Source organism: Podospora bellae-mahoneyi, chromosome 5 (genome assembly GCF_035222275.1).
Source record: "Podospora bellae-mahoneyi strain CBS 112042 chromosome 5, whole genome shotgun sequence".
Lineage (NCBI taxonomy): Eukaryota > Fungi > Ascomycota > Sordariomycetes > Sordariales > Podosporaceae > Podospora > Podospora bellae-mahoneyi.
This window is the reverse complement of record NC_085884.1, coordinates 2,879,725-2,892,742: the sequence shown is the minus strand read 5'-3', so window position 1 is coordinate 2,892,742 and position 13,018 is coordinate 2,879,725. Positions and strand designations below refer to the sequence as shown.

The 13,018-nt window shown below is 52.8% G+C and overlaps 5 protein-coding genes across 5 annotated transcripts; 1 reads left to right on the top strand and 4 right to left on the bottom strand.

The window, feature by feature from the left end:
• Positions 1 to 99: 99 nt before the first annotated feature.
• On the bottom strand, positions 100 to 4,169 carry QC761_506770 (uncharacterized protein; the record flags this gene model as incomplete). The annotated part of the gene is made up of 8 exons (XM_062879899.1): positions 3,421 to 4,169; positions 3,340 to 3,373; positions 3,038 to 3,276; positions 2,780 to 2,981; positions 2,550 to 2,720; positions 2,276 to 2,492; positions 2,090 to 2,218; positions 100 to 1,989 (listed from the first exon to the last, which is right to left on the bottom strand). Exons 1-8 carry the CDS (start codon positions 3,899 to 3,901, stop codon positions 100 to 102), a joined length of 3,363 nt encoding a protein of 1,120 aa, XP_062731226.1. The 5' UTR covers positions 3,902 to 4,169.
• Positions 4,170 to 4,415: 246 nt separating this feature from the next.
• QC761_506780 (putative secondary metabolism biosynthetic enzyme) lies at positions 4,416 to 5,630 on the top strand (the record flags this gene model as incomplete). The annotated part of the gene is made up of 3 exons (XM_062879900.1): positions 4,416 to 4,580; positions 4,636 to 5,036; positions 5,099 to 5,630. 3 exons carry the CDS (start codon positions 4,416 to 4,418, stop codon positions 5,628 to 5,630), a joined length of 1,098 nt encoding a protein of 365 aa, XP_062731225.1.
• Positions 5,631 to 6,290: 660 nt separating this feature from the next.
• Positions 6,291 to 7,953, bottom strand: QC761_506790 (uncharacterized protein; the record flags this gene model as incomplete). Its single annotated transcript, XM_062879901.1, has 3 exons — positions 7,483 to 7,953; positions 7,038 to 7,397; positions 6,291 to 6,974 (listed from the first exon to the last, which is right to left on the bottom strand). Exons 2-3 carry the CDS (start codon positions 7,350 to 7,352, stop codon positions 6,291 to 6,293), a joined length of 999 nt encoding a protein of 332 aa, XP_062731224.1. The 5' UTR covers positions 7,353 to 7,397; positions 7,483 to 7,953.
• A 236-nt stretch (positions 7,954 to 8,189) lies between these two features.
• QC761_506800 (uncharacterized protein) lies at positions 8,190 to 10,117 on the bottom strand. The gene is made up of 2 exons (XM_062879902.1): positions 9,499 to 10,117; positions 8,190 to 9,444 (listed from the first exon to the last, which is right to left on the bottom strand). Exons 1-2 carry the CDS (start codon positions 9,639 to 9,641, stop codon positions 8,370 to 8,372), a joined length of 1,218 nt encoding a protein of 405 aa, XP_062731223.1. The 5' UTR covers positions 9,642 to 10,117; the 3' UTR covers positions 8,190 to 8,369.
• Positions 10,118 to 11,813: 1,696 nt separating this feature from the next.
• Positions 11,814 to 12,595, bottom strand: QC761_506810 (uncharacterized protein; the record flags this gene model as incomplete). Its single annotated transcript, XM_062879903.1, has 3 exons — positions 11,814 to 12,099; positions 12,151 to 12,282; positions 12,363 to 12,595. The coding sequence occupies 3 exons, from the start codon at positions 12,593 to 12,595 to the stop codon at positions 11,814 to 11,816; spliced, it is 651 nt and encodes a 216-aa protein (XP_062731222.1).
• Between the last annotated feature and the right edge of the window lie 423 nt (positions 12,596 to 13,018).

Genomic DNA, 13,018 nt, shown 5'->3' with positions numbered 1-13,018 from the left:
TCTTGCTTCACGTTTACCGTTCAATTCCACTCTATATTACCTCAGAACCATACTTGTCAAATACCTACTATACGTGAAATCACTGCGAAAAACAAACCCTCAGTAAACATCACAAACATACCTCCCATCTCCCTTGATCCCCTCCAACCACTCCTCTCCCTCTCTCTCTCCCCCCTGTCCCGACTTCTCCTCCCAAATCCTCCTCCAAACCTCCCCAGCACTCCTCCCAAGTCTAGCAGCACTCCCACAAGTGAAAATCCTGCCCCCCTTCTCAACCACTTCCCACATCCTATCCCGTTCTTCCCACAAAGCATCAGTGACATACCTCCCCTTCTTCCCCCCCGGCCGAGAAAAACACGGCACGACCCTGACCACCCCCCCTCTCTCCCACCTTTCCAGCTCCTCCTTGTACAAATAATCCTTTTCCTCATCCCTACACCCAAAGAAGAGGACCGCCTCGCCGAACTCCCCACCTTGCTTCATCAGCTCGGCTCGCTCTTGGAGAAGACCCCTCATGGGGGCAATTCCGCTGCCTGCCGCAACCATGACGATTGGTTTGGAGATGTCTTTTGGGAGCTGAAACGGCAGTGTTGTGGGACGGACAAGACAAGATATCTCATCCCCTATCTTGCGGGAGGAGAGGTAGGATGACGCAACGCCGTTGAATGTTCCGTGACCGCTCAAGGCAGGGGATTGGAACAGGTCAAACGTGATGGATGTGACGAGGCCAGACTGAAGTGTTCCCGAGGACGGGGAGAGGGGAGAAGACGAAATGCTGTACACCCTCGGTGCAAGGGGAGGGAGAAGATCGATAAAGACTCCAAAAGGGAGGGCCAAGGTAGGGATGGTGCTGAGAACATCGAGGACAGAGTGCCGGTTTGTGAGCAGGTCTTCATAGGCGGAGTCCTGGGTGAGGTTGAGAAGATGGGCTTTCTCCGGGGAGGAGTCTTCCGCGTGGAGGGAGAGCGTGAGGAGCTGGCGTTTGGTGATGGGTGCGGCGAGCTCAACACGTTGTCTTAAAAAGTGCTCTATTGCCATTGGTTGGGATGGTAAGAAATCCTTCTTGGAGGATTGAACTGTCATGGTGTCTGCTGGGCTGAGACTGAAACGAGCCATGGTTCGGTGAACGGATTCGGTGGAGTTGCGGCCTTGAACAACGAGGTAGTCTCCCGCTCGGTAGTGGCAGCCAGGAGGAAGACGAACGTCGACGTGGTATTTCGCTGGTCCCACCGAGGTCTCAGCCAGTTGGCGGATGGCGGCAATGGTCCCAACGCCCATTTGATCACCGCCTAGAACGCTGGGAAGAGTCTTGAGATTATGGCGTTCGATGCTCACTTCGACGCCTGCCTGTGCCTTGTGGGCTTTGTCAGCCGACACTCCTGAGAGGGCCAGGCACAGCTCTTCTTCCCAGGTTTCCCATGGTCCAACAAGGTCCTGCTTCACGTTTCCATAACCTGTTTCGACGAGGCGCTCGGCACCGAGCCTCTCAAGCGTGTCGTCAATGAGCTTGGGAATCTTGTAGAAGGTATTCACCCAATCAGAATTACCTAATGCGAACACAGCATATTTGACGCCTGGGAGCTTGGTGCCATTGCTGGAAAGTTGCTCAAGCCACTTGACAAACTTCTTGGCGTTGTCCGGAGGTCGTCCGTCGTAGGAGGGTGTGATGATGATACAGGGCCGATCCGTGGGCAGACTGTCAGTGGCAGAGTCCAGCGTCCTCACATCGTCAACCGCGAGCCCAAAGTCGGGGGCGATGCGCGAAAGCGATTGCATCAGACTCTCGGCGGTCCCCATGTTGCCGCCAAACAAGACGGTGATGGACTTCTTGGGAGTGTTGCTGTCGGTTTGTGGTGTAACGTTTTGTCTTGTCTTGGTGGCAGCCTTCTTTGGCTGGGAGCCGCCGCCAGGGATACCACTCAAGGAAGATTTTCCTGACCGCCTTTTCGCTCGTATCTTGAAGTCAATACATTTCAAAGCCATTTGACCCTGTTGTCAGGTTAGCCAGCTAATCACCTCTTTGAGTAGAAAGAAAGAGAGAAAATAGACAAGCCCAAGAAGCCAGGTTGGAAAGGACAACAATACGCACTTTGAGCTCCAAAATGTAGTTGGGGTCTGCCTTTTCAACGTCAAATCTTTGTAGGACCATGGCTACATTGATGAGAATTTCTTGCTCCGCAAATCCACGTCCAATGCACGCTCGCTGACCATCGCCGAACTGAAAAGGTTGTAATGTCAGTATTGTACTGTTACCGGGAACATGGCTCCGACTCACCGGCTTCCAGGAATTAGGTGGTAAGGCCTGGAAATTCCTGTCCAGCATCCTTTCCGGTTTGAACTCATCTGAATCAGCACCCCAAACGACGGGGTCTCTATGGAAATGCCTCCAGACGCCCGACACCATCTGGCCCTTTCTGACAAAGTACTTTCCTCCCAAGACTGTATCCTTGACTGCAAACCTCGTGAGCAAACTGCTGGGGTGCTGGATACGTCTAGAAGTGGGTTAGTAGAAGCAATATGGGACAGAGTGTAAGGGGAGGTTTTCTTACAACGCTTCCTTGATGCACGCATCGAGGTATTTCAACTTGGGCAGCATCTCGTATGTGAGAACCTTGTCACCCACAACCTCGTCCACCTCCTGCTGGGCCATGGCCATGGTCTCCGGGTACGTACACAAAAGGTAGTAGATAAAGCTCAAGGTTGCCGAGGTTGTCTCATATCTAATAGAAGCTGTCAGTACATGTCTGTCAAAGGATTGGTCGATATATTGCAGACCCACCCAGCGCCCAGGAAGGTTGGTATCTGGTACTCGATATTCTCTCGCGTGAGCTTCTCTCCCGTCTCCCTATCAACACCGTGGATCATCAGATTGAGCAGATCATTTGCCTCTGAGTTTGGGTTGTCGATCCGGTCTTGGATGATCTTCTTGCACAGCTCCTTCATCTTGGCGATATTCTCCTGACGGTGCTGTTCCTCTTTGTCTGAATGACGGGATTAGCATGGGTCTGCTAGAGTTTCTCTGACGGGCCATACTTACAGTAGAACTGATTCAGGATCTCCGGCCTATTCGCTCGCCGCCCCGATTCGACAATGGCTTCCTTGAGCTGGGTCATGAAAGGGTGATGATCCGCAGTGTAAAACTCGTTGAACCGGTAACCGAAAGCACAGAGCCCAACGGTGTCGAATGCCAGTCTCGCCATGTCGTCGATGCATTCGATTTCGTGATCTGGGCCAAATCTGTCCCACTTCATAACAAGCTGCGCCGAAAGATCTTGCCTGTTGGGATGAAGAAGTTAGAAAGAGGTCACCAAAAAATATCAAGCACCACAGGAAACTTACATGTCATCAAACATCTTGCTCAACCCCAGCGATCCTTTCCGATGTTAGCCCCAGCCCCGTAAAAGACTTTGACAAACTCACCAAAGATCGGGACCAGCAGCCTATGAGCCTTCCACCATGCCTTGTCCGTTGACTCGGCAGAAAACAAACCATCCCCGAACACCGGTCTCATCTCCTTGTGCAGTCGATGAGTAAACTTGCTGAACCGTTCGTCATCTGCCATCTCGTTGACCAGCTCCCGGCTACCGACAAATACCCGGGGGTAGGCCATCCCGAGGTCAAGCTGGAATATCTCTCCATACTGGTCCATCAGCTTCCAGAACGACTTGACAGGCAGGTCAGGGTCGAGATCCGGGGCGTGACCCAGCAGGCCGAAGTAATGGCCATGCTTTGGAGACGGAATTTTGAGGAGCTTGGAGTGGTCGATAATTTCCGCTTCTTCGATCTTTTGGGGGTTCTTGGGTGTGTCGAGTGCTTGGCCTGGGTACAGAGCTGGGCAGAGAGCCAGGTTGGCCTCCTTGTCGACTGCAACGGGGCAGGTTAGGATTTCGGTTGCCGCCATTGGTGTTTGGATTGCCACAATGAACAGAAATGATCCTGTTATTCTGAAAGGCTATGATAGTTCAAGCCGCTGCTGGAAATTGGGTGCTGGAGGATATGTTAGATTCCCGTCACCGCCGAGGACCACCCTGCTGCGGTGGGTCTCTGCAGAAATAGGTAAGCAACATCACCGCAGATTCGATGGAGCCATCGAAATTCGGCTGTTGAGAGTGATGTCTTGGCTCGGCGGTTGGATTGATAAATATTTCGGGCCCTTCTGTTCGGCGTTGTGTTCGGTGATTTTGCATTGTGCAATGCGCCGAGACAGCGCAAATGCGGCGGCAGGACAGGTCCGATAGTCTGGCTCACCCGACCTGGTTAACGGTTAATATGCTGTGGAATACCAGTTTAAAGCAAAGCGTCTGACGGCATTGTTGCGGGTTGTTGACATCTTGAAAGCTGATAATCTGGACAGTGTAATCATCTATCCCACCCCTTTGATCCAACTTCATTCCACCTAACCAACACTCACAATCATGCCATCGTTAAACGCAGAGCTCTCCCTCCCAAGGACACAGACGGCAATTATTGCTCAGGGACCTGGGAAACTCGCCATTCAGCACGATGTCGCAGTGCCGACGCTCGCACCCGACATGGCAATCGGTTTGTTTACCCTCGTCGCCTCCTCTCCCATACCCACCGCTAACCTTGGCAGTGAAAACGGCCGCGGTGGCGATCAACCCAGCAGATGCCAAGATGCTCGATTACAGCCCAGCTCAGGGAGCTATTCATGGTTATGACTTTGCAGGCACCATTGTTGCCCTCGGGAAAGACGCTCCTGCGCATCTCTCAGTCGGGGATAGGGTTGCCGGCATGGTTTTTGGCGGCAATTCAAACGTCAAAACCATTGGGGGGTTCTCTCAATACGTGGGAGCAATGGCGGATCTTTTACTTAGACTTCCCGAAGACATGAGCTTCGAGGAGGGTGCTAGCTTGGGAACTGGTGTTGCCACCGCAACGCTATCGTTGTTTGACAGACTTCGTGTACCTGCCACTCTGGACGACCTCCGCAGAGGTGAGCCAAAGCAAGGAGAATTTGTTCTTGTTGCTGGAGGCAGCACGGCGTCTGGAACCAGAGCCATTCAACTTCTGAAGAAGTAAGTTCGGTCCCCATCATCTCTTCGGAGTCTCCGCTGACCATTCCTCTTCCTTTCACTAGTGCCGGCCTCAGACCAATCGCATCATGCTCCCCTTCCAACTTTGCCCTTGTTGAACGGTTCGGTGCCGAAAAGGTCTTTGACTACCACTCCCCAACATGTGCTCAAGAGATCCGCGAGTACACCCGCAACGAGCTCGAGTATGCTCTCGACTGCGTCTCACAGGCCGACACTACCAAGCTTTGCTTCGAATCAATCGGGCGTGCTGGCGGTCGCTATGTTTCTCTTGAACCGTTCAGAGATACTGTAGCGCAGACGCGGGCTCTGACGATTGAGCCGTCGTGGGTGATGGTTCTCAGCATCTTCGGAATCAAGGTGGGTTTGGAGGGTGAATATGGACGAGAGGCAACTCCGGAGGATAGAAGGTTTGGCGCTCAGGCATTCGCTGCTGTGCAAAGCTTACTGGACGGCGGTAAGATTCAAGCTCATCCAATCAAGGTGATGCCCGGTGGGTGGGAGGGGGTCATGAAGGGAGTTGATATCATCCGGAGTCAATCGTTGTCAGGTCAGAAAATGGTGTATTCCGTGGTGTGATGACGTATTGGTGGCAAGGATCTCTGTGGAACTTTGTGGGTATGATGGTATATTTAGCAGCGTTATTTCACCTTGATGTATGTATTCTTTTGGGTAAATTTTGACGCGGTGTCACCTCAACACCCGGCTCAAACAGGGTGCTTTTACTTGTGGCGAACCTTTACGGAGCCCCCTTGTTATCTTACCAGCGCCCCCCTCCCTATAACATAGTAAAAGACGTTTATATTACCATCTAAGGCCTTTGAATCATCTCTTAAGGCTTACCTTTTCTTCACGCCTCTTAACTATCCTTTAAAGCCTGTTAACTCTCTTTTAGGGCCTTTGGTGTAACTTTTAAGGCCTCTTAATTATCTTTTAAAGCTCATTAAATATGCTTTACAGGGTATTCCATAAACGCCCTCTCTTCTTCCAGAGCTCCACTGCATATCCTCGAGTCACAGGGCGAATAGGATCACTCGAGTGGTGGGAGATTCATTCATCTCAACACTGCAGGGTGTCTTCCCCTTCATCAAAGGTTCTTCATTAGACTTTCTTCGGTCTTCACTGATTGAACGATGCAAGTTCCTTTTTCGTTGAAATGTCATAAAACGTCTTTGTTAACTTAAACATGTCCCTTTCCTTGGAACCTTCAACCTCGCCCAGTAATTCTGCCTTCTCCACTCAATGAGCAAACACTTCTCCCCTCACCACCTCTTCGGTCTTCTTCCCCTTCATCAAGCTAAACTGGCTCCTAAACCTCTTGACCAGCAAATCAGCCACCGTCTCATCCCCGGCTGCGCCCTCTCCCTTGCCATCAATAAACGGGTTCGTGGCATCCAAGTCACCGTGCCAGAACGTCGCACAGCTGATCCTCTCTTCTTCACCCTTGTTAATAACCCTGTGCTTCGCACTCTGGTACACGCCTCCGGACCAGCCAGCAATCATATCACCAGCGTTGATCACCAAAACGTTCTCCAGCGCAGGCACAGGAATCCACTCCCCCTTGTGCTCGACCTCCAGCCCATTTCGTCCAGCCTCTTGCAGGAGAACTGTGACGCCACCAAAATCGGTGTGGGCACCTACACCGAACTGGCCCGGCAAGGTAGACGAAAAGGGAGGATACCGAATCATCTTCATCATCACGACAGGCTTCTTGGTGAACTGGGAGAGCAGCTCCCCCGGGTGACCAAGTCCCTGGATGAGAAGCTGCCAGATCTCCCTGCCCAGCCGGTTCGTCTCCTGATAGTACGACCAGACCGGGTCGCGGAACTCGGCCTCGGGGACCAGCTCAGGCGAAGGCCAAATGTTTGGGCCGTGGAACCCAGGAGGCTCAATCTTTTCGGAGGGACGGCCAATGTAGAATGCCTTTTTTTTTCCGTGTCAACAAAGCGTGTGGAAGAAGGAGGGAGTTGGAAAGGGTGGACTGACTTCTTTGGCGTCGTGCATCTTGTCTCCAGTCCGGAAGGTATCCCCTGACCCCTCGTACCCCCGACGGCAGGGATTTTTGAGGAAGCTCATGGCCAGTTTGTCTTCCTTGGGGATTCTCATGAGAGTGCGAATCGCCTCAATCAGGGCGTGTTGGGAGGCGAGGGGGATTCCATGGTTGATGACTTGGAAGAAGCCAAACTCGGCGACGGCAGCGCGAACTTGGGCAATGACTGTTGCTTTGGATGACGGGGTGGCGTCTGGGGAGAGATAAGGGGCGAGATCGATGAGGGGGAGGACGAGGTCGGCGGAGGGCATTGTGATGTTGGCAGCCGATTCAGTTTCAAGATTGCGGTGTTGATACTGTGGATCAAGACGGGAACGTCAGCTCGAGATCTCCTTTATGTGCTGGAAACGACGTGTTGACGATAAGGTCACCGAGTTTGACTGAAGTTGCGATCGTACCACATTACTTTGCTTAATCCTCGTCTGGCTGTTGGAACTAGGTAATTCGGTGCTTTGTTACGCAAGGTGTTATCGGTGGTTTTGCACTTCGGCGACATTGGCGACCCATCTATCAAGGTCAGCTAATCGATCGAGTCGGTCGGTCGGTGCGTCGTCCTCTGTTTCTGCGTGTGTTGTTGTGTGTTCGTATACCGTTGCCCAAAACAAAAAAAGGAAAATAAAAAGCCAGAACAATATAAGGAAAAAAACAGACCCTGCGGTCGATCATAAGGAAGTGGGAGGAAGTATCAGAGCCGACCTGATAGCCGGGCCACATAGGAGATGTGGCCACGACCGATGGGAACGCATTCTGGCTTACACATTGCCGTCCCTTGCAAGGCCTACTATTATTGCACAACCTGGAACCATGCGTTTTAGCGACCTGGAATGCCACCACTGGACAATGCCGTGGATAACACTGCGCTCAACCATTGCCAGGAAGTAGAGGCTTCATAACTGACTGCAAATGTGCTCTTACCGTAGCAACTCGTGGGTGTTGCTTCAACATTGCTGGCGTGGTGCCACGTTCATTCTCGCTGGTGGGGGGATTTGAAGGTCTAGATTTGGTAACATAGATCTTAGAAGAACAAGAGATTATAAAACTGTTTGTTTGTTCTCAATCCTCCCTTCTTTTTCGTCGGATCAAGGTCTGGAACATCAAAACCTAGCTGTGAGCAATGGAATTAAAGAGCACTCGGTCCTAAGGGTTGCCCCAAAACTACTCAAGGAGTCGTAATAAACAAAGAGATGTCAAACAATTCCCATTCAGTATTTCCAACCCCTTAATTCTAGCACTCCCATCAGTGACGTCATGTAAACAAACCCCCTCAATCAGCCCCTGGCCGTCAGAACAATCTCCCTTTCCGGCAAAACCCGCGCCTCCTGACCAGCACTCATGACCTTTGCGTTGGCGCTCTTGGTCTTCTGAGCACTCTGTTCACCCCTCGAAGCACGAACAGCCTCCACGCCCCTCTCAAGCATCTCCTTGTTATACTCCTCTACTGCCTTCTTGATAGCGTCAATGTCACTCCCATCCACGCCTGCCAGTATTTTGGCCAGCTTCATCGAGTCGATCAGCGCATTATACCCCCCCTCGCCACGGAACGGCGTCATGGCATGAGCAGCATCACCAAGCAAAACGACCCGTCCGGCAGGCAGACTCTCCAGCTCAAGATCCCTCCACACATGACTCTCCTGCTTGATCCCGCTTGCGGGCGTGGCCTCGTAGATTTCCCTAAACTTGGGCGGGAGCTTCGCGACAAGGGCCAAAGCGTAATCGAGCTTCTCCTGCTGGGTAGCAGTCTGAAGCCAGTGGTTGGGGTCGGCGACGGTGGGATCGGGCTTCATGAGCATCCAGTAGTGTTTGCCGGAGACGCCGTCGGGGAGGGCGTGGTGCAGACCGCCAAACATCCAGCAGCCGAGGTCAGGGGCGACGTAAATGTAGGCTGAGTGGCCTAGCTCGAGCTGGCGCTTGAAGGCGTCGCCGTGGAGGGTCACCTCGCCAATGATAGCTGCCAAGGGGACCGTCTTGAGGAGGGCCGAGTTGGGAGTCTGGAGCAGTTGCTCGCGGACCACGCTGTTGATGCCGTCCGCTCCGACCAAAATGTCGCCCTTGGCGCTGCTGCCATCTTGGAAGAAGACTTGGACGCCCTGGTCGTTGTGGCTGATGCTCTTGACGTGCTTGTTCCACTGAATGTCGATATTGGTGGAGAGCCACCGGCGGAGACGAAGTCTCTCGGCACGAATGATTGGGTTTTCAGGGGTGTCTTGAACACCCACCCTACCTTGGCGGCCGGGATAATACAAGCCAATCTGGCATGGGAGATCGATTGGTTGGAGATGGTCAGTCGCTTGTTTCATGTCCGGCATATCATCCGGAAAAGACGCCTTCAAGTCCCCAATGATGCTATGCCCGTTTTTTTAGCACTAAAACGTGGGACATTCCGAAAAGACAGCGCACCTGTGGATTCCGATGGCCCATCCCTGAAAACGACTGTCCGCAGACTCGTCGCGCTCAAAGACCTCGAACGAGATGCCCTGCTTGCGAAGAGTCTGGGCCAGGCTGAGCCCACCCAAGCCACCGCCCACGATAAGAACATGCATTATGATGGCTGGTAGAGATGAAAGTCGTAGCAATGTCTATGCGGATGTAGTTGCGGCTGTGCAGCTGCGGAGATCTGACGGGATGAGCGAGAGGTCTTGGATAGGTAGACTAGGTGAGAGAGCCATGGCGACGAGCCCGCGTCCTTAATGATTCCTCACGGCATCGCTGTCAACCGTGCAGCTTTCGGTGATATCCAAAGTGTTAGCTGGCGTCGCCTGGTGTTGAGAGGAGTTGAGATTGAACCACGGGCAGAGTGCCGACCGGGATTCCGATATTGCCGTTGATTGTGGAAATGCGCCGAATGACGAACGAGGCGTGGCTAGGGTTACATCAGAGTCCCCTCGCGGTTCGGGTATTTCTTTTTGGCAGAAGCGTGCGGACCCTTTAGAGGGCCGTTTACATGGACGCAATCTACTCAGCTCACTGGTCGCTGCCAGATGAGGCGGTTGTATGCTACCCACCGAGTCCCCGATGTCAGTAAAGTCTGGTACCATCGAGCCACCTTGATATGAATACAACACTGACGGCGCCAGCCTTCCACTGCACGTACTTGCCATTCATATTGTTAGCTGTAGTATTCTTCGCTTTTCTACATTGGCGTTGTCTGTTTATAGGGTCTTGGCTTTTTGAGCCAGGTTTTGGTACCAAAGGCTGGTGTCGAACGCATGCTGTGCTGTTTGCGATCAGCCACGATGTCTCAGGGCTTCGGCATATCTAGGTGCCTAGGCATTAGCAACTCCCTATCGAGGTGCGGAACCGTTGCAATTCTTAGCGCTCTGCACATGGCGGCTTCAACGGCCCGTACTGGATCTGGCGATGTTTACATCTACACTAGGTAGGCTCGGCGCCTAGTGGAGGATGCATGCTGACTCGGGTGAGTGGAAGCCGATGGGGGGACCTGAATCTGCAGCCTCTTTACCTAACAGAACCCGCTCTTTTATTCGCATGTTTCGGTGACCAGAAGGAGCATGGTTGGCTGTATCGATGCGGGCGCATTGGCAGGGTAGTATTATTATGGAGACTGGAGAAAAGCATGGTCCACACAAGAGACAGATCGGGGGAAACATGCCAGAGTGACAGTTCCACCCAGAATGCAATGGGAATTCTCCACCGAGTGCCCATCGTGAAGAGGGATCGTCCTTTCTCGATACCAACCGGTTGGCGCACGTTGTCTCGCCGCGGAGGGGTCATGATAAGCTATCACAACGTCCAAGGTGAGAACCTGGAAGATAGAAAGACCATGTGAGTAGCGTGCTGCGTGTGGTAGCAAAAACAGAGCGGCCGGGCAGAGAGGCCGAATTAGCGAGTGTACCGGAGAATGGCACCTCCCGCGATGTTACACACTGTCGCGATGTGGTTCGTGTGGTTGACGTGTCACATCATCTCAAGCAATCGCTGCGATCAAGCTTCGGGTTTGCTCTCGAAGCACGCTAGAAGGATCAACTCAGGGGTTGGTGCACTGGCTGGTCCCCTGCAACCGCTATCGCGCGGGAAGAATTGCAAGGGGTCCATCAAGAGTCCGTCAACAAGCAAGACGAGTTTCCTGCTGTATTTGGATTCCGTCTGCGGGGGGGGTTGCTCGAACAAGGCAGGTGTAGGAGACAAGACCTAGCGTCCTTTACGGCTATCGGAATTCCTGATCCATGGAGCGACCCCCCACTTGTCGTGCACAATGGACTGCATTTCGTCTCCAAAGATCGACAGACGGCCCCAACATACCTTACCTCTGCAATCACGTAGCTCCGCACCCCTCTTCAGGTGTCCTTGGCGACTCGTATGTACATCTCGCCCTGGAAACTACCTACCTACCTTACCACGGGGTATGCCATGGCACTATTTGGTCTTCATCCAGCAACATTGCAACCTGGGTACATGACGCGTAACAACACCAATGTGTTCCACCCAAAGCGCTAATGGGCCGACACCATCGAGACGGACGGTTGAAGAGAGAGATAAGCCCCCGCGATAACGTCAGTCGGCCGCCGTTGTCCCGTCTGACGCCCAGTACACTAGCCAAGCTACCGCCAAGCTACTTGCCGTCGGCGCTACTCAGGGGTGTTTGCTCAACTAATTTTGCTACACCCCTCCCCGTGCATCATGGGAAACAGGTGCGTCAACCGCTGGATCATATCGTTTATTCATCTAACCAGCATCTCAACTTGCCACCAACCTCATCCCAGGGTGATGCTGGCTGATCCTGCCGAGCCACTGCCGCCGGTAGCAGTATAACCTTCCACAGCCATCACCACATAATCATGCCGACCCAATCTCATGCCTCTCTTGGCCCACTCATCAAAGTGCTTCTGCGTTGTGACCGTCCCGCCCACTCGCTTTTCGGAACGCACGCTCCAGTACTGCTGGAAGGTCCTCGTGCCTTCAATGGATGGCTTGTTCACTCGGGTGCTGGTGAAAACCTCAAAAGTGCCCTCATCGATAGTGAAGTTGCCTTTGGATGTCCTGCGGAATGTCAGTCACTATGGTACCAAGAAGGAAATGATAATACTGAACCAGGGCTCATTAGGTGCGAGATCAGCGTAGGACTCAAGAATGTAATACTCGATCAAGGGGTTGCGAGTCCACCCGTAGACGGCTAGGTAGCCTGGTCCGGTGGCGTTGTATGTCCCGCTATATTTGATAGTCCTGATAAGTAAGGTAGAATATGTTAGTAAGAAGCCCTAGGGATTGAATGGTCAGGAAGCCACATGTAGCTAGGTACATACCTAGCCCCGCCACCACTCCAGCCCTTGCCACAGACGAAGCCACCTCTCGAGTTCCAGTTTGCCGAGAAGGAACCTCCCTGGCCGTTGGAACATCTAATGTTGGAGCCGCCTTCAGACCAGTTTTGGAAGTAATAGCCCTGTCGTCCTTGGACCCCTTTAGCGTCAGGTTGGGGTGCGCCCAAGCCTGCTTGAAGGAGACCCAGCGCGACGAGAAAGGAGGAGATCTGAACCATTGTGACCTTTTTGTTATCAACTAAATGGGCGACCAAAAAGAGATGCCATCTTTCAACTGCACAGCGAGAACCGCGGCGTTGCTTTTATACATCAAACAGGAGTGGCCATATGCCTATCGATCTACCCACCTTCTCTCCCTCTGCCGAAGATCTCTACGATTCAAAGATTGTTCAGTACGACGACATCCAGGGTCCGCCCGACAACATCAACATCGACTGGCTCCCTGTCGTCCGAGTCCAACATTAACAACAAGCTTTGCTCGACGGGGTCCTGCTATGCGACGTTGCAAGGCGGCTTTTAGCCTGAAAATCTCCCACTCCTGGTGGGCTGAATGTGCGTGATCAGCGGGTATCTCGGCCGGATGCGGAAATATCTGGGGTATAACATGTCAACTGCCGGTGTGCCCTATATAGGGTGCAATA